Source organism: Phascolarctos cinereus, unplaced genomic scaffold (assembly GCF_003287225.1).
Source record: "Phascolarctos cinereus isolate Bilbo 61053 unplaced genomic scaffold, phaCin_HiC Scaffold_4;HRSCAF=312, whole genome shotgun sequence".
Taxonomy (NCBI): Eukaryota; Metazoa; Chordata; class Mammalia; order Diprotodontia; family Phascolarctidae; genus Phascolarctos; species Phascolarctos cinereus.
In genome coordinates, this window is record NW_027555847.1 from 26,803,170 (window position 1) to 26,828,133 (window position 24,964).

The window sequence follows — 24,964 nt, forward strand, 5'->3', positions numbered from 1 at the left end:
GCTCACCCTTGGCTGGAGACCTGTTAGATCTCATGGATACAGGCAAAATATATTGGCCAGAAGCTCAGAAACTATCACAGCCTAGGATCTTAGGATCTGTATCTATGAGATCTCTGTATCTATAATTGAGAGTGGTGTTATTCAATTGTCTCTACCACTGGTGGGGAATCTGCAGCCTTGGGGACACATGTGTCCCTCTAGATCCTTGAGTGGGGCCCTTTGACTGAGGGCCACATGTGGCAGGTTTCCCCCCTCTGGTAGAGTATTGGAATTGGAGTTAGGAAGACCTGGGTTCAAATACTTCCTCAGATTACTGCTAATTGTGGGGACCCGGGCAAACCACCGAACCTCTTGGAGCCTCAGTTTCCTTATTTGTAAAATGGGAATGATAATAGTACTTATCACAGAGGCTTAGGGCCAGGTTTAAATGAGATGAAGAATGTAAAGCACTTTGTAATCCTTGAAATACTACCTAAGGGTCAGCAAATTTGCTTCACATCAATCAGCTTCATAAACTAAATGAGTTCTATAGGATACTTATGTTGGTAGAGAGAAAAGACTTGGCACAGGTTTGTCTAAATCACCACCACAGCTTTAAGAAGAGACTTTGGATCCTCTTTATTGGTTTTTTAATCTGAGTCTGTCCTAAAAGAGGATTACAAATTGAGAGGGAAAGGAAAACTTAGAGGCTATCTGGTCCAATGTTCTCTAAAATTTTTTGGTTCATGCTTGCCTGTCAGGGAAAAAAATAGGAGTATGCCCCTATATATGTGTATTCACACACATACGCATAGATATATATGCAAATATATACATGTATACATATACTTATTTTGAAGTTGTTCACATTAGTAATTATGTTAATAATAAACCTTATACAAAATAGAAAAAAAGAAGATGAAATACTATTAGATCCTGGAGTGAGTAGAGAACCACTGGAATTTATGGAGTAGGGAGTTACCTAGTCAAACCTACGCTTTAGGAAAATCACACCAATTGTGTGGAGAATGGCAAGAGAAATGATTATTTCTCCTCATATTAATATTCAACTATTGAATCAGGACCAGGATTTTTTCAGAAGCCTGTAGGTTGTTCAGTCTGAAGGACATTGTTGATAATGAGATTGAATTAGATTTCTCAGCTGTCTTGTTCAGACCCCACCCATGTGGGGAAGCCCATTGTGCTCTGCTCAGGTTTGGTTGGGGATAAATTCTTTAATTAGATTGGCTAAAGCTGGGTCATTTAGAAGTAAATGCCTCAGCCCTTCATTAGAATGATTCCACCTCTCCTTGTAATATTCATTCTTCTCATTAATTGTTAACCAATCAGAGTTGATCCACCACCCTTGGGAACATCCACTCTTCCAAAGACAAATAAATTGTGAGCTCATCACAATGATTCATCTTTGGTCCAAGAGAGACAGCCAAATGACCATTCCTTTTATTAATAAAATGCTAGCATTATTAATAAAATGATTAATTACCCAGAAATTATGTATCTCAAACTTTTAAAATGCCACAGTGGATTGGAGAGGGGAGAGATTTGAGGTAAGGCAATCATTAAGGAGACTATTACGATAGTCCAGGCAAGAGGTAATGAGAGCAAGAGGTAATGAGAGAACTAGACTGGGGGCTCTGGGATTAGAGAAAAGGCAATGTTCAGACACAAAAGATGTTGTGCAGATAGAAATGCTAAGACCTGGCAACTGATAGGTTATGTGTGGTGAATGAGACTAAGGAATTAAGGATGGCTGCCAATTTGTGAACTTGGGTAACTTGAAATATGGTGGGCAGGCCTTGGCAGTAATAAGGGAATTTGGAAGAAGGGTGGGTAATGAGCTCTTCAGTGTAGATGGCAATGCATCCAGGCCTGCTCAGCCTGTATTACTCATTCCATTCTACCAAAAATGAAGAGGAGGTGGGGGTGGGGGATTTACTTACTAACCACACCTTGGAGCCCAAAGCCAACAGAGTAGTGCCTGCTGTAGCCACAAGGTAATCTTGGGGCAAGGATTGGGGTGAGATTTTCTCATGGTACCACAGTAGCTGCTAACATGGTTGAGCTTAGGTTATAACTGTACTGAGGGGCCCACACTGGGGGTAGGAGAGGAAAAGTGAGTGACAATGTGGCTTTGGGAAAGTCACTTGCTTCCTCTTTAAAATGAGCCAATTGGACAATGAGCCACCAAAGTCCATTCCATTTCTCACATTCAAGATTCTATATGGATTTAGATAGAGCATGGGTCAAATTATGTCCATCTATTGTCCCATTGCAAAGCTGTGGCCTAGACTAGTGTCTAAACAATAAATGTTTGCTGATTGACTGATCGGCATGAAATGACGATGGCACAGCACAGAGAGGGAGTGGAATAGGGATAGTCCTGGGACATAACAGGTGAAGAAGATACTGTGGTTATGTTGGAAATAAATGTCATTATGAGTTATCATGGAGAGTGCTCTCAAATTCACACTTGATGATCTTTCACCATTTGCGGTTATGCTGGAGCTGCACATGAAGACCAATAATCTATAGATGGGGAAATTGAGGTCCAGAGGTCAGATGAATGTCCAGGGTTACAGATGATAAATAGCAGAGGCAATCAGGATTGAATCCTAGATTCTCTGACCAAATCCAAGCATCTTTGTACTATACCATGGTGTTTCCACAGCTGGGGAAAACTGCATGGTTAGGCTTATCAACTTGCAACTCTTTTCTAGCTCTAACACAGGTGATGGATTCAGTTTCACTTGGGCAAGCAGGTGGTGCCTTGGGCAATGCCAAGTTCATGATCAGCACACTTGGGCAGCTGTCAAGGTGATACAAGCCTGCAATAAGCCAGGCACTCTCTTCAGCTCTTCTGCCAATTTGAGATAGTTCTGTCTCTCCAGTTTCAATTTTGGCCTAGGACTTGAACCAAGGGACATAACAGGAAACAAATGCCTCTGACACTCTTGTTTTCACTGGTGAACTCATTCTTCATTTATACATAGCTCTCCTCATAACTGCCAATTTTCTGGTTCCAGTTTCTGGGTTATTGGTGAGCACAAGGACAGTCGGGGAGGGAGTTGGGGTATTTCACTGTAGCATTGTATAGCATGACTTGTTGGATGTGGTGTCAATGAAATCAACAATAGCCAGGGAATCAGTAGCCCTGGATTCTTGTCCCTGATCTACCACTCAGTAATATGTGACTTGAGATAAGCCACTGAATACCTCTGAGGTTCAATTTCTTCCATTAAAAGTAAGCCCATTGGGCTGGATGACCTCTAAAGTTCTTCCTAGCCTTTACATTCAATGATTTCATATGAATTTGAATATAGCCTGGATCACAAAAACTCTCCTGAAACCTACCAACCACATGGGTAGCTAGTCTCCATGTGGCACTTTGGGAAAAGTGCTGGAATTGGAGTCTTCGAAGCCATGTGATGGTGGGTGAGGCTCTTAATGTCTCTTGACTTCAGATCCTTCATCTAAACCATGAGACTGCTGGACTGGACAACCTCTAGGCTGCCTTCATGCACTAAATCTATTTAATTTGCGATTCCATGTATTGTTAGTTCTGACAGTCATCTATCTATGTATATATGGCCAGAGTTCTTTCTGCCATCCTTGCCTCTTTTATTGCTAACCATATTCTTTGTTCTACATAAGAAACTCTTGAATTGGGGAAATGTCTACCCAAACCCTCTGTTTATTTAAGAACCAGTAAATGCCATCTAGACAGCTAACATCACTGTCTGTAGCACATATAATCTTTAATATCAACTTTTGATCAGATATTTTAAATTACTGGCTTTTGCTCCAAAGATTAAAGCTAGGGAAAGCTTGAATACTAATACGGGGAAATGATAAGAAATGTTTGAACACGAACCAAAAATCCCTTTATTCAAGGTTATAAAAATGTTCAAATTTTTTCCTGGTGCTTTTAAAATAAACATGTTGGCTATTCTCCATGAACACTGATGACCTTTTCTGTGTTTGATGGTATTAAGTATGAAAGCGGTTTTGGATTAAAGGCAAAACTGCAATGTGGGGTGGGGATATGGGGTTAGAAGCAATCTAGTCGGTTTTGTGTACCTTCTTTCTCTTTTCCAGGGAGGAAAGGATAAAAGGGGACTGTTGAAAGATATCTAGATGTCAGCATCTTTGTGAGTAAGGCCAGGGAATAAGTTCCTCTTTCCTAGCTTCAAATCCCACCCAAACTAACTTGATTCTACAGTTTAAGGCAGTGACAGGCAGGCAGTTTTTTTTTTAAACACATGCTGCTGTTGAATTTTTAATGAAATGAACTGTAAGTGGGAGTGTATCACTGCCTCCTTCTAGCTTCCTGAATTCTTCTGACTGTGACACCATCCTTCCAGTCACCCAGATGGAAAACTGAAGTATGATGGGACTGGAGCCAGAGAATCTGTGTTCAATCCCACCTTTGAACTCTTAGTACCCATGTGATCTCAGACAAGTTACTCCTTGGGTTCTAGGTTCCTCATTCTTAAAATGACTGATTTCTGAGATCTCTTTCACCTCTAGAAGTATGATCCTATGATTCTGAACTCCTTTGCTTTTCCTCTATTCCCACATCCAATCAGTTGTGCCATAGACCATGTACTATGCTGCTCCAATATCCACCCAATATGCATATTAATTCTCAAATTAAATGAGAAAACTCAAATGAACTGTTGAGAGAGGTTATGGGGTTTCCTCTGGAGGTCTTAATTTTTAATGCAATCCAAAAGAATGTAAGCTTTTTGAGGGCCAGGACTATTTATTTACTTTGTATTTGCCTCATATTTCACAGCGCCTTACTTAGAGCAGACACTTAATGCATGCTTTTTGAATTGAATTATTTAGCTCTACCAGAGTTTCACCCGACACTAAAATCTTTGCTAGACAAAGAGTTTTAATCTATTCATAGGTGCTACTGAGAGTTTGCAGTGTGGGCAAACAAGCCATTCTTCCGTCCAGCTAGCATGCTTTTCTAGGAACTGTGGACTTTGTGGCACTCAAGGTAATCTCTAAAGAGACTATAAGCTCTGAGAAGGTGCAGATCTCCATTGCTTGCTAGAAGTTCCTGACACCATTGAAGTCATGGATTCCACTCCAGCACTTAGCACAGTGTCTGGCAAATAGCAGACACTTAATAAATGTTTATTGACTGACTCCTTATCTCTAGTCAAGCCAGCAAGTGTTAATCAAGTATCTACTATATGCCAAGCACTGTGCTAAGCACAGTGGATACCAAGAAAGGCAAAAGATAGTTCCTGCCCTCAAGGAGCTCCCGATCTAATGGGGGAGACAACACACAACAACTATATACCAGCAAGATATAGGATACAGTGTAGGTAAGAAAGAGAGGGAAGACACTAGAATTAAGGGAGATCAGGAAAAGCTTCTTGAGGAAAGTGGGATTTTAGCTGGGCCTTGAAGGGAGTCTTGTTCTCCATGTTTGATGATGGAATCATCCGTGCCACAATTTTGTGTTACTTTTGTTACTACTCTACTACCACCACTACTACCATTACCAGTACTATCATTACCACCACTACCACCATCAGAACACATCTTGCGTGGGTCCAGATTCAAGATGCAAAGCACTTCAGTGAGCCAAATTGAGTTTTTGGAAAGGGAACACTGATTTGGTCCAGACCTTCTTGGCCTCTTTTCCATGGGGGTCTTCCTCTAGGAACTGAGTTTCAAGACCAACTCTCACTTCAGAACTATTAGTTTCCCGTCAGGAATGTCAACTATCTGCGAGTTCTGTTCTGAAGACCATTGTTTCTGGAAGAGTGGGAAGTGAGTGGAGAAGAGGCTTTGGATGTCAAAAAAAGCAAATCTTTTTAAAAAAAATTTAGCAGTGAAATCAAGTAGAGAGATACTCAAGGGACTGGCTGGATAGAAAGACTTCTTTAGGATTTTTGGGGGAGAATCCTGAGTGTATTTGGAGGTTGATACGGAGCCAATGGTAACGTACAGACTGAAGGGGTGTGTGTGTGTGTGTGTGTGTATGTGTGTGTGAGAGAGAGAGAGAGAGAGAGAGAGAGAGAGAGAGAGAGAGAGAGAGAGAGAGAGAGAGAGGATGATGATGACAGTGACTGATGGAGTGAGGTCTTGGAGGAGGCAGGGATAAAGGAGATTGACTTTCTCCTTTGAGATTACTTTCCAACTATGCATGTATCTTGCAGTGTATCTAGTTACTTATAGATTGCATCTAATGATTGGGGAGCATTAGAACATAAGCTCCTTGAGGGCAGGGATTGCTTTTTGTCTTTTTTTGTGGCTTAGTGCAGTGCTACACACATAGTAGGTGCTTACAAATGATGGCTACTTGTTGAATGCTAACTTTAGTAAATCGTGGGGATATTTCTTCTGAAATTGAAGGGCAGAAGAAAGAATGTGGTGATGCTAAATGATACTAAAGAGGTTTGGGAGTTTTGGGTGAGGATGTGGCTAAGACCACAGTTACTGAAGTAGGAGTCTACATCATCTATTATAAGCAAGAAAAATGGCAGTGGCACTTGTGGTGAAAGGAGAAATGAAAAGCTCTGGAACAATCACTGGGGGGGAATGAGCCAAGGGGTAAGTTGGATGGAACAGAAATACTGGCAAACAGCATCAAAGGTCCGGCTGAGATTAGGGGCCTGAACTTCTTGTGGGTGAAATAGGCTTGGTTTTCCTGGGTTTCTCCAACAACACTTTGCCAGTCTGTGATTATTTGACCAGTGTACCACCTGAGGCTCTCTCAGTCTTGACAATAGAGGGAGAAGGTAACATATTAGCTTAGCTTCTTCCAAAATGAATGATCTTTGAGGTGGGAACGGGTAGAAGAAAAATGACAAACAGCAAGTTGAAACAGGATTAGACGGCTTTGGCAAGGTGGAGTCACCAGACCCTAGGCAAGCTTCATTCCAATAAAAACTCTCCCAGCGAAATATCATTGCTGTGTGGCTGTCAGCAATGTTTAAAATACTGTGAATTATCAGATGAGGCAGAAAACAGGAGGATTTGGGGTAAAGATGGCCACCATGGGGATGGAAGAAATCCAGTGCAGAATCCAAGCTGACAAATTTTTTTCTGTGGATGATGTGGTCCTCTAGAAGTCCCTATTTTCAGATGACGTTGTGCCGATTGCATGAAATCCTGGAACATTGTAAAATCTCCTATAAGAGATCTGTAACTACTCAAAAATATTTGTTTTGGCCAGCCATACAAGAAGAACCAAATGGATGAAGAATATTTGTTACTTAGGTTATGATATACATTTGGATAGAGGACCTACAATGCTTGTTAATCAGTAGGTAGAGGTGGACACTGGGTTGGTCTTGGAGTTGAACAGAGGAGGAGAGAAGTCTCAGTTATCTTCAAGAAATTAAAAAGTTCCTTAAATGACCCCAAACTAACCTCAGGAAAAAAATTGCCTTCATTTACTACCAGCATTCAACTGGAACTGCTGTTTAGAAATGAGGTATGAAATGCAACAGTCTGTAGAGAATTAAAGAAGGAATGTCATAGAGGGGACAATGGAAAGGCTCAAGGTGGGTGTGATCAAGTTGATGTGTATTACCAATGAGGAACCTCAATGAAGACTAGCAAACAGGTGGACAAGAAAATTCATCGTACGAAGATGATATGGGCAAGGGACAGGAATAAATAGATGGATTGTCTAGAGTGCTCCTCTGGTACCTTTGCGATTTCAGAAGAAATTAAGTAAGGCCACAAACACATTGGGGTGGATTTGCTAACAAGAATCTATTGGAAGATATGGGCAGGCATGGATGGCTTTTGACTTGTAATGTTGGAAATCCACTTGAGTGTTGAATATGACTAGTCCCAAAGAACAGTTATCAATAGATCAATGGCAATTGGGTGGGAGGTCTTTACTGGAGTGTCCCAGGGATCTGTCCCTGACCCTGAGTGTTTAAATATTTTTATTAATGGCTTGATATTTTCTTAGATAGTAAGCCTCTAAAATTTACTGATGCTGTGAGTCATAGGGGAACAGCTAACAACTCGGAAAATAGAATTAGGTTTCAAGATGATCTTATCAGCTTATAACTTTAGGCTGAATCTGATAGATAAAATTTAAATGCAAAGCATTTAATGATCTGAACTGAATTTGTTTGTCACTTAAGACTTTGCAAACACAAGGTAGAAAAGGCATGGCTGAAATGTTTCATATGGAAAAAATCTGGGGGTGTTAGTGGACTCCAAGCCCTGCATGAGTCTACAGTGGGTCACAACAGCTAAAAAAGTTAGAACCCTCATAGACGGAATTAGGAGAGACCTAATCTAGATCTCGGGAGATGATAAGCTTGTGGCACTCTGCTGGTCAGATCACATCCAAAGTACTGTGTTCAGTTCTGAGAACCGTGTTCTAGGAATTTCTGACTGAAATGTGTACAGAAAAGGGTGAACAGAATAGGGAGGGACTAGAGACCACGCCATACGAGGGTCAGTTGAAGAAAGTATGAACTTGGAGAAGAGAAAACTTAGGTGAAGCATACTAGTCACCTTCCAATAATTAAAGAATAACCATGTAGGAGAAGGTGTAGCCGTGATTTATTTGCCCCCAGAGGATAGAGCTAGGAGCAAAAGGTAGAAACTGCAGAGAAGCAGCTTTTGCTTTGGGGGTAAGGGAAAAAAAACACTTCTTAATAGCTATCCAAATGTGGTATGATCTCACTTGGAGTGAATGGGTTCCACCTCTGTAGATACATTCAAGTTAAACCATTTGTCAGGGATATTGTAGAAGTGACCCACATTTAGGTACGTGTTATAGTTCAGATCTGGCCACTATATTTGAGAAAGCAGATTACAGATGGCCTTCATTGTAAGCAGTGAATAAATATTTATTAAGTCCCTACTACATGCCACAATAGCTAACATTTTATACAGCACTTCAAAGTTTGCAATGACCTTTACACATCAAGTTAATTTGAGAAGTGTTTATTAAGCTCCTACTATGTGGCAGCCCCTCCTCTGAAGGAGCTCATAGCCTATATTTGTTATCTCATTTGATCCTCACAAAACCCTGTGATTTAGGTGCTATGATTATTCTCATTTTGAAGAGGGAAAAAACAAGACTCATATTCAGAGTCACATAGATAGTAAATGTTGAGGTGAGATTTGAACTCATGTCTGACAACTCTCTATCTACTGTGTCTTTGAGATTTCTTCCAACTCCTGAGATTATGTGATTCTGAGACCATGGATTACTATGTCATCATAGTCTCCATCTTAGAGACAGAGACCTAGGTGGCATGGTAGATAAAGTTCCAACTTGGAGTTCAGAAGACCTGTGTTTGAATCCTACCTCAAATACATACTGGCTGTGTAATGTTGGGCATCACCTCATTTTCTTGTGCCTCAGTTTCCCTCTCTAGAATGAGGGGGTTGGACTGCATGGCCTCTAAGATCTATTATTATTCTATATCTAGGATCTCTCCTGATGACTTGACCCAGACTTCTCACTCCCATCTCCTTTCTACTGTGGGAGTAGGTACCATGTATAATCACAGTACAAGGTATGTCTAGAGAACCAATAAGGGCCCACCACAATGCACTTGCTATCTGCAGGGGACTGGTAGAGCCCACACAATGGCCATGAGAGCAGGAAATGCTGGTTCAACCACGGGGCAGCAGCTGTACCCTTCCCAAAGGCAACATCCTTCATACGCCCCAAACACTGACTTCTCCCTCCTCCTGAAAGTCCCCAGGTAAATGCTATCTCTGTACCTAGAAAGAACCATAGAATACATCGGGAAATAGGTTTACTTACTCTCTCCTGCTCTGGTTTCACTGGATTCCCATAGCCCCTGTGCCTTGGGAACATCCCAGGAGAGTTTCCCTGGCACTACACCAAGTAACACCACCTGGGCCTTCTACTGTCCTTTCTTCATCCTATACTGAAAACCAGGATGCCTAATGAATTAAGCTTTGCGAAGCCAATATTGCCAATATTTCTAAGACAGCAGGGCTTAGGTTAGCTATTTTAGGAAATAGGCTGTGCAGAAGCACATATTTACAAACAACTGGCTTGGTAATTTTATGCCATTATTAACTAAAGCAGGTCCCCTAAATGCCTCTACTAGGCAACACAATTAACTATGATTCAATCAACAAACATTTGTTAACAATGTATGACATACTGGGCATTCAATTAGGGGCCTTAGAGGGACATAACACCGCACACTAAACAGTCAAAGAACTAATGAATGAGAAAGTATTCATCAGATGCTTGCTATGCACCAAGTGCTGTGCTTGGGATACAAACAGAAAAGCAAAGTGGAAAGTGACATGTATACATATAAGTATTTCACCAAATGTGGTGTGATCGAAGCCAAGGAGATATCCACAGTGCCCTGAGAACATCTGAGGGAGAGCTTACTTTCATCTGGGAGAGGGGAGATCAGAGAAGGCTTCATGGAGGAGATGATGCCTACTAGAACTCAATCTAAGAGAAGAGTTTTGAAAGATAGAGATGAGGCAGAGTGTGACCTAGGGATAGGAAGGGAAGGGCAGCTTGTGAGAAGGAGAATGCTAGAGAAGATGGAGGAATGTTGAGTAATCCATTCTGTCTAAAATGTAAAACTTGCAGCAATTCATTCCTGCCAACATTTCTTAAGTGCCTACTATATACAAAGCATTGTACTATGGACTGGGGATACATAGATATATATATCAAATCCCCAGCCTTAAAAAGTTTACATTCTACTAATGGTGAGGATGCGGGATGGGGAACACATTAATAAAATACAAGGTATATTGTGAATTAAGTATCACAAAAGGAGGCTGAAAGGTGGCTTAGAACCAGATTGTGGAGGAGTTTAAAAGCCAAATTGAGGAGTTGGCTTCTTATTCTAGAAGCTTTGGGATCCATTGAGGGTTTTTGAGTAAAGGAGGAGGGAGATAATTTTGGTAGCTATATTCAGGATGGATTGCTAAAGGGAAAGACATGAGCCCATAATCCTATAACAGAAGCTATTACAATAGTCCCGCCAAAAGGGGATATAGTACAGTAAATCTTTGTGAACTTTCTACTATGAGCAACAGATTAATGACAAAAATAATTTGAGTATACACTTTAGAGGTCAGAACTGCTTTTAAAAATGTTTATATATTTAATATGTGCCTCTGACATATATTTATGTATGGATAATGTAACATATATGTTATATACGTATATATTATATAAACAGATGTGACCTCATTAATGTGGGAACTTCCTCTACAATACAATGTACAATCTATTTATTGATTATTTTAGCTACCTGTGGATCACAGAAGGTGGATAAATTTCCCATAGTCACACAGTTACTTTTGTCCAACACAGGGTTTGAAATCAGGTTTTCCTCTTCCAAGACTGAAACTGCACGTGCCACGTTGCATTATTTCAGTGTGTGTACATAATTCAGACTTTTTCCTAAATCTGATTGTCACCTTTTCTCAAAATTACCGAGGTTTTCCTTGAGTAAGAGAATTTACTTCTCAGATTTGGAAGCAGGTGGCAAGTGGTTAAAAATATTGTGAAGGGAAGACAAAGTAGGCAAGGGTTTTCAAGGCATGATGCCCTATTAGGTTTAATGGTAACCTGAAGTCTTGAGTTTCTTGTGTGGGGTTTGAATTGAATTTCCCCTGGGTTTTAATACCCAGATCCTCAGCAAATGGACAGACACAGAAAGCTTTTCGAAAGATATCCTTACCCTGGCTATTTGGTCTGCCATTTGGAGGCGTCCATCCAGCTCTCGGCGGATTTGTGCGGCTTGCTCATCGGGGTTGTCCAACTGAAAAAAAAAATACAAAAAAATATACATCATGAGCATGAGGCAGTCAAGGACCATGAACTCATCTCACCATGAAATCATGCTTGCTACTTTTACAATGGAAATTATGAAATTTATCAGTCCCCACCAAGTACCACAAACGTCTTAACGAGCATGCTCAATTTGTTGGAACAAACTGCCCACCTGAACACCAAGAGGCACAGCCTAATGGCTTGGGAAATATCCAAGGAAGAACAGATTTATGACCTTGTCCTTCAATCAATTAACAGCATTTGTTAAGTATCTACAATTTCCCAGGTGCTGGGAATATAAGGATAAAACTGAAATAGTCTTTGACCTCAAGGAACTTACATTCTGACAGGATTAATCTAAAGCTAGCTCCATTGAGGGGTCTCCTACTACTTCTGTGACTTAGGTAGAGAAAGAAATTACACATTTTGAATGGACAAAGAGGGAGATAGTTCATGGGATGAAATGAGCCATGTGAGTCATAACTCTCCCCTCCTCATTTCCCAAAGGAAGCCTAACATTATTTTTCAAACTCTAATTATAAGACAGCCCATCAGTAATTTGGAGCATCATCGCAGCTCATTCACAAAAAAGGAAGCATGATAAACAGAATATTTTGGCATTCAAATATGCCAAGTTCTCTTTTATCTAATGAAAATCAACCTACAATAAAAATAGGCTTGAAGGTGACTATGAGGTGGTACTTAAAGGCTCCTTTCTTTTTATGGCTCTCTTTCGTCCAGGACAGGAAAGAAGCTAAACTGTCTTCATTTCCCCCCTCAAGTTTTTTATATGCAGGAGCCAAACCTACCCTAAGGAATAGTTCCCAAACTGAGAAATAACCTTTCTGAAATAAACAATAGCAAACACTGGAGGGTTAATGGTGATACAATTTTGGGAAAGCCACTTTGGGAAGACATTAAGATGAGATGGCTATTTCAGGCTTTAGGAAAACACACACACACAACACACACACACACACACACACACACACACTGCATCATCCTTTTAACTGGTCTTCCTTTCTCAAGCCTTTCCTTATTTCAGTCCATCCTCCCCTTAGCTGCCAGTGATCGCAGTGCCGGTCTGACCAAATCGACTCCCTCTTAGCATGGCACCTTGGATGTAGGAAGCAATTAATTGTTTGTTGTTGTTGTTTGTGCTTCATTCTTGAAGTGCACCAATGATCTCTTGCGGGTGATGTTTTGACTTGCAAATGAATTGAATTTCAGTGAGGCAGGGCTGTGCAAAGTCATCAGCCTTACTCTCCTCCAGAGTCACGGAAGTCCAGTGGCAAGTATAGATCAATGTAAGCAATTAATAAATCCTTGTTGATTACATGGTGTCTCCTCAATAAACTCTAGTGGCTCCCTGTCATCTCCAGGACAAATTGGATAGTCTTCATTTTGCCATTTAGAGCCCTTCACAACCTGGCCTTTCCTACCTTTTTAGACTTAGACTTTGCTTCCTTTTACCATTCTGAGGGCAGCTAGGTGGCACGGCAGATAGAACCCTGGGCTCTCTTGAGTTCCTCTTCTTGAGTTCAAATATGGCCTCAGACACTTACTGGTTGTGTGACCCTGGGCAAATCACTGACCCTGTTTACCTCACTTTCCTCATCGGTAAAATGAACCGGAGAAGGAAACAGCAAACCACTTCAAATGGGGTAATGAATAGTTGGACATGACTGAACAACTCATTCTGATCCAGCAACAGCAGCCTATTGGGTCCTCATAATGACACTGTCTTTGCACCATCTATTCCTCCACATCTGAAATCCTCTCCCTCCTCACCTCTGACTCCTTATTTCCCTATTTTCCTTCAAGTCTCAGCTAAAGTCTCATCTTTAAAGGAAGCCTTTCCTGTTTCCCTTAATGCTAGTGCCTTCCCCCTGTTGATTACCTCCAGTTTACACACAGCTGTTTGTATAATGTCTCCCTCATGAAACCAGGAGCTCCTTGGGAGCAGGGACTGGTTTTTTGCCTTTCCGTGTATCCTCAGAGCTTGACACAGTGCCTGGAACATAGCAAATGCTTAAGAAATGTTTATTTATTAACACATTCTCTCTGTCTCTCTGCTTCTTTCTCTCTCCGTCTCTGTCTCTTTCTCTCTCCTTCCTGCTTTCTCTGTCTCTCCTTTTCTTTCTTTCCCCCTTTCTATCATTCTGTCTGCCTCTCTCTGTCTCTCTGCTTCTGTTTCTCTCTCTGTCTCTGTCTCTTTCTCTCTCCTTCCTACTTTCTCTCTCTGTCTCTCCTTTTCTTTCTTTCCCCTTTCTATCATTCTGTCTGTCTCTCACACGCACAGAGTTTTGTTCTTCTGTGCTTGTCTTTTAAATACAAGTCTATCCAGGAATAGGCAGCTTCTCCCCTTACACTCTTGCCTCCTCTTCAACAGCTCTGTGATTGGAGACAGATGAGAACAGCTGGACAGAATGCTTTCAAGTTCCAAAAGTGATGTCCCTACATTATCTCATCCGAGCCTCACAACAGCCCTGTGAGGTAGATGCTGAAATGCTATCTTGCACATTTTACAGAATGGGAAAATGAGGCTCAGAGCAGCTTAACCAAGGTCACACAACTGGAAAGTTGGCAGTTTGGAACTGAGCTCTCTTGGGCCTCCTCAGCATTCTTTTTACTACATCAATTATTCATCAAATGTCATGATTTTAAAAAGGAAGCATAGTACAGTGTAGTGGTACCTAGGTTGGCTACATGGTAAATTAGAAAATCACAAATTGACATCATCTATATTGTGTTGTCTTTTCACTTATTTTGTTAAACATTTCCCAATTCCGTTTAATCTGGGGCACTTGAGGGTGTTGGGGCTGAGAACAACTGCTTGACATCTTTGATGTAGTGGAGAAGAGAGCTGGCAGAGCGTGCTGGTAAATGTTTAACAACTAGCAGTCTGAAAATTCACTATATGCTTTTAAATTTAATTGGCATTATTAACATGTTCTCAATCACTGTCTAGCCAGCCAACAAAACAATAAGTCAAGCCCTTATTTGCAACATTTGTGATTTCAGAGGTGTAGATGTTCACACAGCAGCTAAGGGCTGCTAGGTAGTGCAGTGGATAGAATGCCAGGCCTGAAGTCAGGAAGACTCCTCTTCCTAAGTTTAAATCTGGCTTCAGGCACTTCCTACCTGTGAGACCCTGGGCAAGTCATTTAACCCTATTTGCCTTAGTTCCTCATCTGTAAAATGAACTGAAGAAGGAAGTGGCAAACCATTCAGCATCTTTTCAAGAGAACCCCAAATGGGGTCACAAGAAATCAGACCCAATTCAAATGACTAAACAACAACAAACTCTTACACTGTACGTTTAGTCATCAGCTGGAGAGCTAGCACACATTTGATTCAGCACATCACTGGAGTTGGCCCTAACTTCAGAAAGGTTTAAATTCAAGTTCTATCTCTGCCAAATACTGGCCATATGACCCTGATTAGTCCTTTAACATCTGAGAGCCCCAGGCAGCCCTAAAGTATTAAGGACAAGAGAGAGTGTTGGTCTGCATTGGTAGAGGGACTTTTCTCCTTAGGAGTTCAGAAAGTACCAGATCCAGTAAGAAGAAAATGGATCTAGGGGCAGCTAGGTGGCACAGTGGATAGAATGCCAGCTCTGAAATCAGGAGGACTTGAGTTCAAATCTGGCATCAGACCAAACACTTGACGCTTACTAGCTGTGTGACCGTGGGCAAGTCACTTAACCCCAATTGCCTCAAAAAAAAAAAAAGGAAAAAAAAAAGAATATGGATCTGGATGTTGGCCTGGAGGGATCTTAGAGGTCCAGTTCATCTACCCCATTAGTGAGAAAAATGAGGCCCTGAGATGGTAAATGATTTGTCCAAGATCACACAGAGAGTTGGACCTCAAACCCAGGCTCTTAGACTCCAACTCTAGTGATATTCCCACCATGCTGTTCTGCCTTGTATAGCCCAAAGGATCATAGATTTAGAGGCAGAAGGAACCTTAGACGTGGTCAAGTCGAAGGCCTTTGACAATATATTTCAAATAAATCTAAAAAGTGACATACCTCCCAATAAACTCCATAACTGTCAACAAGAAGCTATGACCATAGATGAGGATGCTCTGTTGATCTCCAGTCCCCCAAATGGGAAAAAACTGGCTCATCAGAATTGCCTGTCGGTTCCGCTCAATCACTAGTCTCTTGTTGCCCTGAAATTCCGGAGAATTCAGGTGCAAATCCACTTTAAACATTTAGATTCTCTTGGACTAAAATATACATGCAAATGAAACATCTGGAGATTTCATGGAGGCATCACTAAATAATTTTCTTAGGATCCAAAGTGAGGAATTTGTTTGAAGAGTTTATAGAAATTCAGGGAAAAGCTATCCACATCATGATTAAGTGGACACTGGAAAGGGAAAATGAGAGACTCTTCCAAATAAATTCATCCTCCAAGAAATTCCTCAGAAACTGACCTCTTAGGATGTAGCAGAATACTCACAAGCCATGTAGACAGTGCATTGGTCCAAATATATGCAGCTGCCATTTTGACATTAATTCAAGAATACACAATGGTTTTCTTCCTAAATCGCCTGATTTCTTTCTGTCTTCACCAATAAACCCCTGAATAGAAACATTCATTGTCGTTTACCCCATGTATCCACAATTTAGTAATTATTCAAATATGTGTAAAAGCAACCACTAACTATGTGCCAGGAAGTATGCTAGGCACAAGGTATGTGAAGACAGACATGAAACAGCCTCTGCCTTCAAGGAGCTTATATTCCACTGGGGGAGGGGCAACCATTAATCAGTCAACAATCAATCAATCACCCCATGTGCATTCATTAAGCACTTACTGTATGCCAGGAATTGTGCTAAGCTCGAGGATACAAAGATAAAGCAAAAACATCCCCTGCCCTTCAAGAGCTTCCATTCTAATAGAGGAGATGTTATATACATACATATGTACATATGTACATACACACACATATAATTATCCATTTCTTAAGCACCTACTATGTGCCACTCCCTATGTAAGCACTGGGGAGACAAGTCCCAAACAGAATAGTCCTTGTCCATGAGGAGCTTACATCCTTTTGGGGGTGGGGGGTGAGAAAGTACAATCAGCCAGTCCATTAACAACCAATAAACCAATAAGCATTCACTAACTATTCTCTATGAGCCAGATATCATGCTAAGCCAGGGAATTTAAATAAGGGCAAAAACAGTTCTTGCCCTCCAGAAGCTCACATTTGAACAGAGGAGACATACACGTATGTATATATATGTATATGTGTGGGCATAGACACACGTGAGTATACATATATGCACGCACACACTCATATACACATATATGCATAGGTAGGGATTGATTAAACAAAGTCATTGTTACCAGATCCCACCATAAGTGATAAGGCACATTTATGAGTGAAAACAAGTTTCAGCCAATCAATCACATACTTATTTGAAAGTAAGAATGTTTGGATTGTGGAAGAAAATCAGTTATGATCTGTGCATCATCTCTACAAGGGAAGATGGATTCAGAGCCAAAATGATTTGAGTGTACGGCAGACAGGTGATCAGAACAGGTGAGCCAGGGGTGAATTCCAGCCAAACCGCTGAAGATGCACTGTTGGGGAATGGGGAGAAGGCTACCTTGGCTTGGGCTTTGGCCTCGCTCAGGCCTCCTTCTATCCCCTCCCCTTTTTCTGGGCAAGGACTTGAAGAGTTGCAAAGTGTCTTGGGGATTTTGGATGTCCTATCAAATATTAGCCTCCATGACAGCAACTGCTGGTGGCAGTGTCAACAATAGAAACTGAAAATAGAGAAGACATGATGAAGAAAGGCAGATTCACCTCTCTGCAAGAAAGGAAGCTACATTCTGTCTAAAGGAGACTTTTTGAGCATCCCCCAAGTGGTACAGAGGACCTCTAGAAACCCAGGGCTGAGTTCCCCTTTTGCTTCATGTGCTCTCTAAGCTTGGACCACTTTTCCACGGACTCTTTATGTGCTGATGGTGGGGTATGCCATACACTTTTGGGGGATGTTCTCTACCAGCATTTGTTATTAGACCACCTCAATAAACATCTACTTCTAAAAGCTGAGCCTGGCAATCAGAGAAGGAAGTACACTGTTGGGAATTCTTGAGCTAAAGTATTAGACAGGGGCAGCTAGATAGCGCAGTGAATAGAGCACTGGCCCTGAAGTCAGGAGGACCTGAGTTCAAATCCGACATCAGACCAAATACTTGACATTTACTAGCTGTGTGACCCTGGGCAAGTCACTTAACCCCAATTGCCCAAAAGCAAAAAAAAAAAAAACCAAAAAAACCCCCTCCTTTGTGCTAATTTTAATTCTTTCTTTTTTTTTTTTTTAGGCAACTGGGAGGAAACTTAGGTTCGGAGGTGAAGTGCTTTGCTGCCCATTTTTGTGTACATGGCAAGTGTCCCTCGAGCCCAAGGCTTTCTGACTTTTCAGTCCAGCACTTCCTGCCCTTGAGAATTCTGCCCAGTGGAATGAGCACTACTGGGGTGGAGGGGGTTGGGCTGGGCAGAGCAGCACAAATCATCAGGACACACCACACATGTATGTCCTGTCTTCTGAGGACCCCACAGCATAACATTTATTTCCTGTGTTTTCCTCTTTGGAAACCCTGCCTTTCTAAGTCCCAGAAGCAGCAGGGCCGCTTTGTGAAGGCTTTGTCTCGCTTGCGCTTCCGGTCTGAACCACAGGGGGGCATTGCCGGTTCGGATCACGAAACAGACAAAATCTGAAACCTCTCAGCGGAGGACCTGCTCTCTGCTTGGACTGCCGGCGTCTCCCGTTGTCTGCAGAGTTCGGAGTCGGAGGCTGCTCTTGACAGACGTTATTTGTGTCCTGGTGTCTGTTGCTGTCTCTCGGGTCAGAGCTCTTGGATGGATTAGGGCTTTTAATTAGCAAGAACGACCCAGAGACAGAGGGGCCTCCTCATAGTTAATGACCAGTTGGAGAGACAGAGAGTTAGGGGAAACAGAGGGTCCCTATGGGAGCTGGTCATTACAGAGAAGAATTGACTGGGGAGACTCATTCCTGCACCAATAAGTCCTGAAATTAGAAAGCAAAATAAAATGAAGTGATTACCTTTTTGAGTGATGAAAAGAAAGAAAAAGCAACAACCACTCAGTTTGCAAGGTGCCATGGAAACAGGGCTCTATTTACAATGCTGGCTTTTTCTTCCCAGGGAAAAAAAGATCAGCCGTAGAGCCAACCCCAAAACGGAGATTCCCCATCAAGGCCTCCTGAGGTTTTAAAAATATACACCTACATGTAAAATCTCTGCCTAATTAGATGTGAAATGCTCAGATTAGTGCCCACAGTCATGCCTGTGGAAAAGGATAGCTTTATCGGAAACCAAGCTTCTGGCTGTACTTTCTTTTAAAGTGACAGAAACAGAAATCTGAAGCTTGCTTTTCCCAGAAGCAAAGCCACAACTACTAACACTCCCAGGCCTTGCTTTAATCTAAGGGATGAGCCAAGCAGATTGTACCTACCTCTTTCCTGTGATTTTCTCCTATTATAAACTTCCCACTCTAAGGTAAGTGGGGAATTTAGACCAGCATCTGTCAGAGCCAAGCTACTTATCCTGTAAATAATTTTGTTCCCCTGAAACGCTCAGATAATTTTCTCAAATCAGAGAAGTGATATCAGGAAAAGACCACTGGTTCTAATGCCAGAGGTCCTGGGCTCTCATATTTGCTCCTTGTGTTTACTACTTGGGCAAATTATTCATGAGTCTTAGCTTGTCATTCATTCATTCATTTCAGTTGTGTCGGACTCTTCATGACCCCCTCTTGGGGTTTTCTTGGCAAAGATACTGGAGCAGTTTGCCATTTCCTTCTCCAGCTCATTTGACAGGTGAGGAAACTAAGGCAAATAGGGTGAAGTGACTTGCCCAGGGTCACACAGCTACTAAGTGTCTAAGACTGAAATGAACTCAGGTCTGCCTGACTCCAGGCCCAGCACTCCACCCGCTTTGCCACTTAGATGCCCCTAATCTTAGATCACTCATTTGTAAAAGGAGTGGGTTGGACAGGATGGCCTCTGACATTCCTTCCAGCTCTGTGATTCTCTGTTTCATTACTGATCACTGAGATATCATGGTTTAGTGACCAAAGTACCAGTCTTAGAGTCAGGAGAACCAGGGTTTCAATCCGGCCTGGGATAAATTTTAGCCATATGTCCTTGAGTACATCACAATCTCTGTGTGAATCAAATACCTCTCTAAGGAAAGCAGTCCTTAAGCAGGGGTCTCTGAGTTAGTTTTATAAAAATGTTGATAACTAAATTTCAATATAATTGCTTTCCTCTGTAATCCTATTATTCTGAAAAGGGGTCCATGGACTCATCACACCAAAGTGGTCATGACATACAAGAGAGGCTAGGAACCCCTGATTGAGTGCTTAGCCACTAAGTCACATAGACAGGATGCAACCTATGTTGGTGGAGGGATGTTTGTGTACTGGAACATCCCAAAGATGGTCAAATTATAGATCAGAGGAGCATAGATTTAGGGTTTGAAGGGCCTATGAGGTCATCTTGTCTAACCTCATTTTGTGGATGAGGACATTGAAGGCCAAAGTTACTTGCCTTGGTCACAGAGATAATAAGTGACAGAGCCGAGATCTGAACTCAAGTCCCACGACTCCAGATATAGCACTTTTACCACTGCACCGTGATGCAGTGCTATCATTCTTGGCAGATTTGAGAATTGCTGGCCATCCTGCTAAAAATTCTTCCAATAAACTCCTGCACTACTGTCTAATGGGACATGGAGGTCACCTTGGGTTCTTGAAGCCTTTGCCAAAGAAGTACAAATTCTGAGAGGTCTTATCCATCTGGCAAACTTTGAGTATAGGTCTGGCAAGAAACCATCTCTCAAAGGACTGCAAACCCAGCTATGTTCAAAGGCACCTCACCAAAAGCTGGCTACTGGGCAGTGAATGTTTTGACCCTAGTAATTTAAATACAGGCACAGAGGGACTTGCAACCTGTAACAACACAAAGGATATTCAAGTAGATGGGACCATAAATATCATACTTTCTTGGCAATGGTGCCTGGCTCCAGATGGGAGGTGAGGAGAGGCAAAAGGATCAACTTTTAAAAGGGAGCCTCAAAAAAAAGGCAAATAAATTTGCGTCCCTACGTGAACAGCAGCACGTGGGGGAATAGCTAGGCCAACGGATAATTCTCTAGAGAGTGAAAGGAGGGGCACTCCTTGTTACTTCAGCATCCCAGGGGTCGGAGCTCCCTTCCCCTTTCCCCTGGTGTAGTCGAACTCTCTGGAGGTAAGCTTATGCCAGATCAGGTGGCAAAAACTACTACTGAATCCCCTAGGTAGTAAGATCTCTACAATGAAGAAGCAACCAAGGCTAAGCACAATGGAGAGATGAGGCAAGAATTCAGATATTTTGGCCAAAAGCAGGTAGGGTATGTTTTTCTTTTGCCATACTATTAAGAGAGCTGCTTCTGTTCTCCACAAAAATATGTTGCATTTAGCCTTTTCCTTCCCTCTCTCCCTTCCTCCATTCCTTCCTTCTTCTTTCTTTCTTTTTCCTTTCTTCCTTCCTTTTCCCTCTCTTCTTTCTTCCTTTCTTTCTTTCTTTCTTTCTTTCTTTCTTTCTTTCTTTCTTTCTTTCTTTCTTTCTTTCTTTCTTTCTTTCTTTCATTGTTTTAGGGAACTCTGAAAAGGGATATTTTCTCTAAAAATGTAAGTCAATATTTTCTCTGAAATGACTAATCTTGGAGAATTGCCATGGGCACTGAGGGCTTAAGTGTCCTTCTCAGGATCATGCACACCAATATATGTTTGAGGCAGGGCTTGCATCTGTCTTCCTGACTCAAGGCCAGTTCTATATCCATTGTGCCACACTGGGGAGAGAGAGAGAGAGAGAGAGAGAGAGAGAGAGAGAGAGAGAGAGAGAGAGAGAGAGAGAGAGAGAGAGAGAGAGTTGGGTAGAGTGGAAAGAATATTGGATTTTGAGTCCAAAATCCTGAATTCAAATCTCAGTTCTGCCCTTCACTCTTGCATGACTTTGGGAGAGCCACTTTACCTCTTGTGGCTATAGTTTCCTCCTTTATAAAATGAAAGAGTTAAATTAGATGGTTTCTAAGGTCCCTTCCAACTCTAAATCTCTAAGTCTGAGTCTTAATTGTATTTAAGTGAAAAGTAACTAGATGCACAGAAACATACAATAGTAAAGATGTTCCAGGTAACAAAATTTAATCCAATTCAGTAAGCATTTCTTAAGTGCTTACTGTATGTTAGTTACTTTTCTAGGACCCAAGTAGGCAAAGGGAAGAATGAAACAGTCCCCACTTCAAGGAATTTACATGCTACTGAGAGGGTATAGAAGAATGTAAAAGGACTGCAGAGATCACCAAGTCTGATCCCTGAATTTTACACAATAAGAAACTGAGGCTCACAAGGGTAAAGTGACCTGTCCAAGGTCACACTGTTAAGTGAATCGAGATTAAAACCAAGTTCTCCTGTCTTCTAAGTCAGGTTGCCTTTTAGAACATCACCCTGCAAAAATCTAGACTCACACTTAATAAATCCTGGCTATCTTCAGCCTCACTGCACACTCTATCAATGATATATTTGTCACCTTCCCCCCATGTTTTTTTTAAGGAGCGGGGAGATTGAGGAAAGAACACCTATAGAGGTAATTTTGCGTTAAAGTCAGCTCTTCTGATGTCAGTTGTAACTCAACCTCTCTCTCCTCTTTTCCTCCTTCAGGTTTCATTCCTGCTGCCTTCATCCCCTTAGAACTACTGGCTTCCAGAGTTGACAGAGCCCAAAGTTACTGCCAAAGAGAAGTATCAATGATAGAGGCCCATAAACCACTTTGTAACAGGCAGCCAATGTTCCTCCTTCCACCACCTTCCCACATTCGCAATCCTTCTCCAGAGACAGAGTGCCAGCCTTTCTGGTGCACTGCAGCCTGGAAAGTTACAGCCATGGCTGTCTCTGTTCCCAAAGAGAGTGGATGCAAGCTTCCCAAGCCCCCATTTCCAGAAAGCACCAAAGTTCTGCCTGTGCAGCTCGCGTGACGTCAGACCTATCTGCTGCAGCTTCTATACTTATTTCCCCTATATTCTTTATACCCTAGACCTTGCAAGACATGTACAATATGAGGGGCGTCTTCTCAGACATTACCGCAGCAAAGCAGCAAAGCTCATTTCTAGACATTCATTGGCAATTCCCTTTTTCAGTGGTTAAAACAGTCACAGAAAATTTACTTTCCCTTCAGTGAAAAAATTGTGGACATTCACTATCTTGAGAATGCATTCTGCCTTTGAATTAGCAGTAAATGAAAAGAACGAGTAGCCCACATTGAACACTTGTGTATAGCCAGGTCCTGGTTAGAGGAAATAATCCCTTAAAACGGTCACATGTATTTAAATTTGCACTTTTTGAAAGTATAATTAAATAAAACATTGCAACTTCAGGGGAGTCACTATTCTCACTAATTAGAACATAGCCATAGTTTTAATAGCTTCAAAACAGAGATGAGAAAATGTACCTCCTTCCTATTATTGAAAAAATGGGAGAGGGACTGAGTATTAGATAGCATATACACTGTCAGACTCATGTGGTGTTTTGGCTAGTTTTATAGAACTGGGTTTTTTCCTCCCTTAAGAAAATTTATCTGGGCAACCAGGTGGCACAGTGGATAGAGCACTGCCCTGGAGTCAAGAGGACCTAAGTTCAAATCCAGTCTCAGTGTGACCCTGGGAAAGTCACTTAACCCCAATTGCCTCCAAAATAAAAAAAAAATGCTCCAAGGGTTGACTCACCAGGTGAAGAAGGTAAAAAAAAAAGGGAGAGAGAGAGAGGTGGTATAAAGGAAGGGAATCAATAACATAAAAATACGTGTAGTATGCAAAAGAACAGTTTATCTTGTTTTCATATTTTTGATAGTTGTATAAATAAAGACAAATGCCTCAAAATGCACCATTGCTGAGTTTGCTCAGAAATAGACACACCACTGGAACAGAAACTGGCATTGCCCCTTTCATAGAAGGCAGCTAGGTGACAAGTTGATAGAGTACATGAATTCAAATCTAGCTTCAGACATTTACTTAGCTGGGTGACCCTAGGGAAGGCACTTGATTGATATCTGCCTCAGTTTCCTCATTGTAAAATGGAAATAATAATAGCACTTACCTTCCAGGGTTGTTGGGAAGATAAAATGAGCTAATATTTATAAGGTGATCTGCAAACCTTAAAATGCTACATAAATGCTAGCTAGTATTGTGAATTGCTCTTTTTAAAAACAAAACAAAACAAAACAAAACACATACTATTCCCATTCTCTCTCCCTTCCTTGTTTTGTGCTATTAGTTTATTTTTAGAGGACCATAGAGTTAGCACTATTCAGGAGTTCTTAATCCTTTTCATGTCATGAGTACTTGGACAATCTGGTGCAGCCTAGGTTCCCCTTATAAGAATAATACATATGTGTGTGTATATATATATGAAATTTTTATTTTGGAGGCAATGGGGGTTAAGTGACTTGCCCAGGGTCACACAGCTAGCTAGCAAGTATCTGAGGCTGGATTTGAACTCAGGTCCTCCTGACTCCAGGGCCAGTGCTCTATCCACTGCACTTCCTAGATACCCTGAATAATATCTTTAAATCAATAAAATAAAACATATATCATTACAAAGGGGATCAATTATCTGGAAATAAAGATGCATTTTTTTCTCATCTAAATGGGTAGACTCCCTGTCCCACCACCTTGAAATCTATCATAGATCCCTCAGGGGTTCCAGGAGCCCAGATAAAGAACCCTGATTTTGTTCATTGCCCTCATTTTTCAGATGAGGAAACTGCGAAGCCTGAGACAGTAATTTTTTTACCCAAGGTCACCATATGATAAATGGCAAAGCTGGATTTTAAGGCCAGGTCCTCTCCAGCCATACTTTGTATTCATTTCACCAAAGTAATAGCTTTGGACCAGTACCTTTCTGAGGAGATCATTTACATGGAGGAAATTAACATGGTTCTGCCCTTCTTTCAGAAAAGTGAAGCAATAGTCAAAATATCTCTATCTAAACTACTACAATGAGATTAGTGCAGCAAAGTGACATAGTGGATGGAGCACTGGGCCTGAAGTCAGGAAGACTCCTCTTCCTGAATGCATTTGTGTCCTCAGACACAAA

At 41.5% G+C, this 24,964-nt stretch overlaps 1 protein-coding gene across 11 annotated transcripts in view; it reads right to left on the minus strand.

The window, feature by feature from the left end:
* The window catches only part of CADPS (calcium dependent secretion activator), a 572,571-nt gene that overhangs the window by 326,635 nt on the left and 220,972 nt on the right, over positions 1–24,964 (minus strand). For all 11 annotated transcript variants that reach the window (XM_078152119.1, XM_020976388.2, XM_020976394.2 and 8 more), the window contains exon 4: positions 11,697–11,777. In XM_078152119.1, coding sequence (XP_078008245.1) covers positions 11,697–11,777 — 81 coding nt within the window. The remainder of the gene's footprint in view (positions 1–11,696; positions 11,778–24,964) is intronic.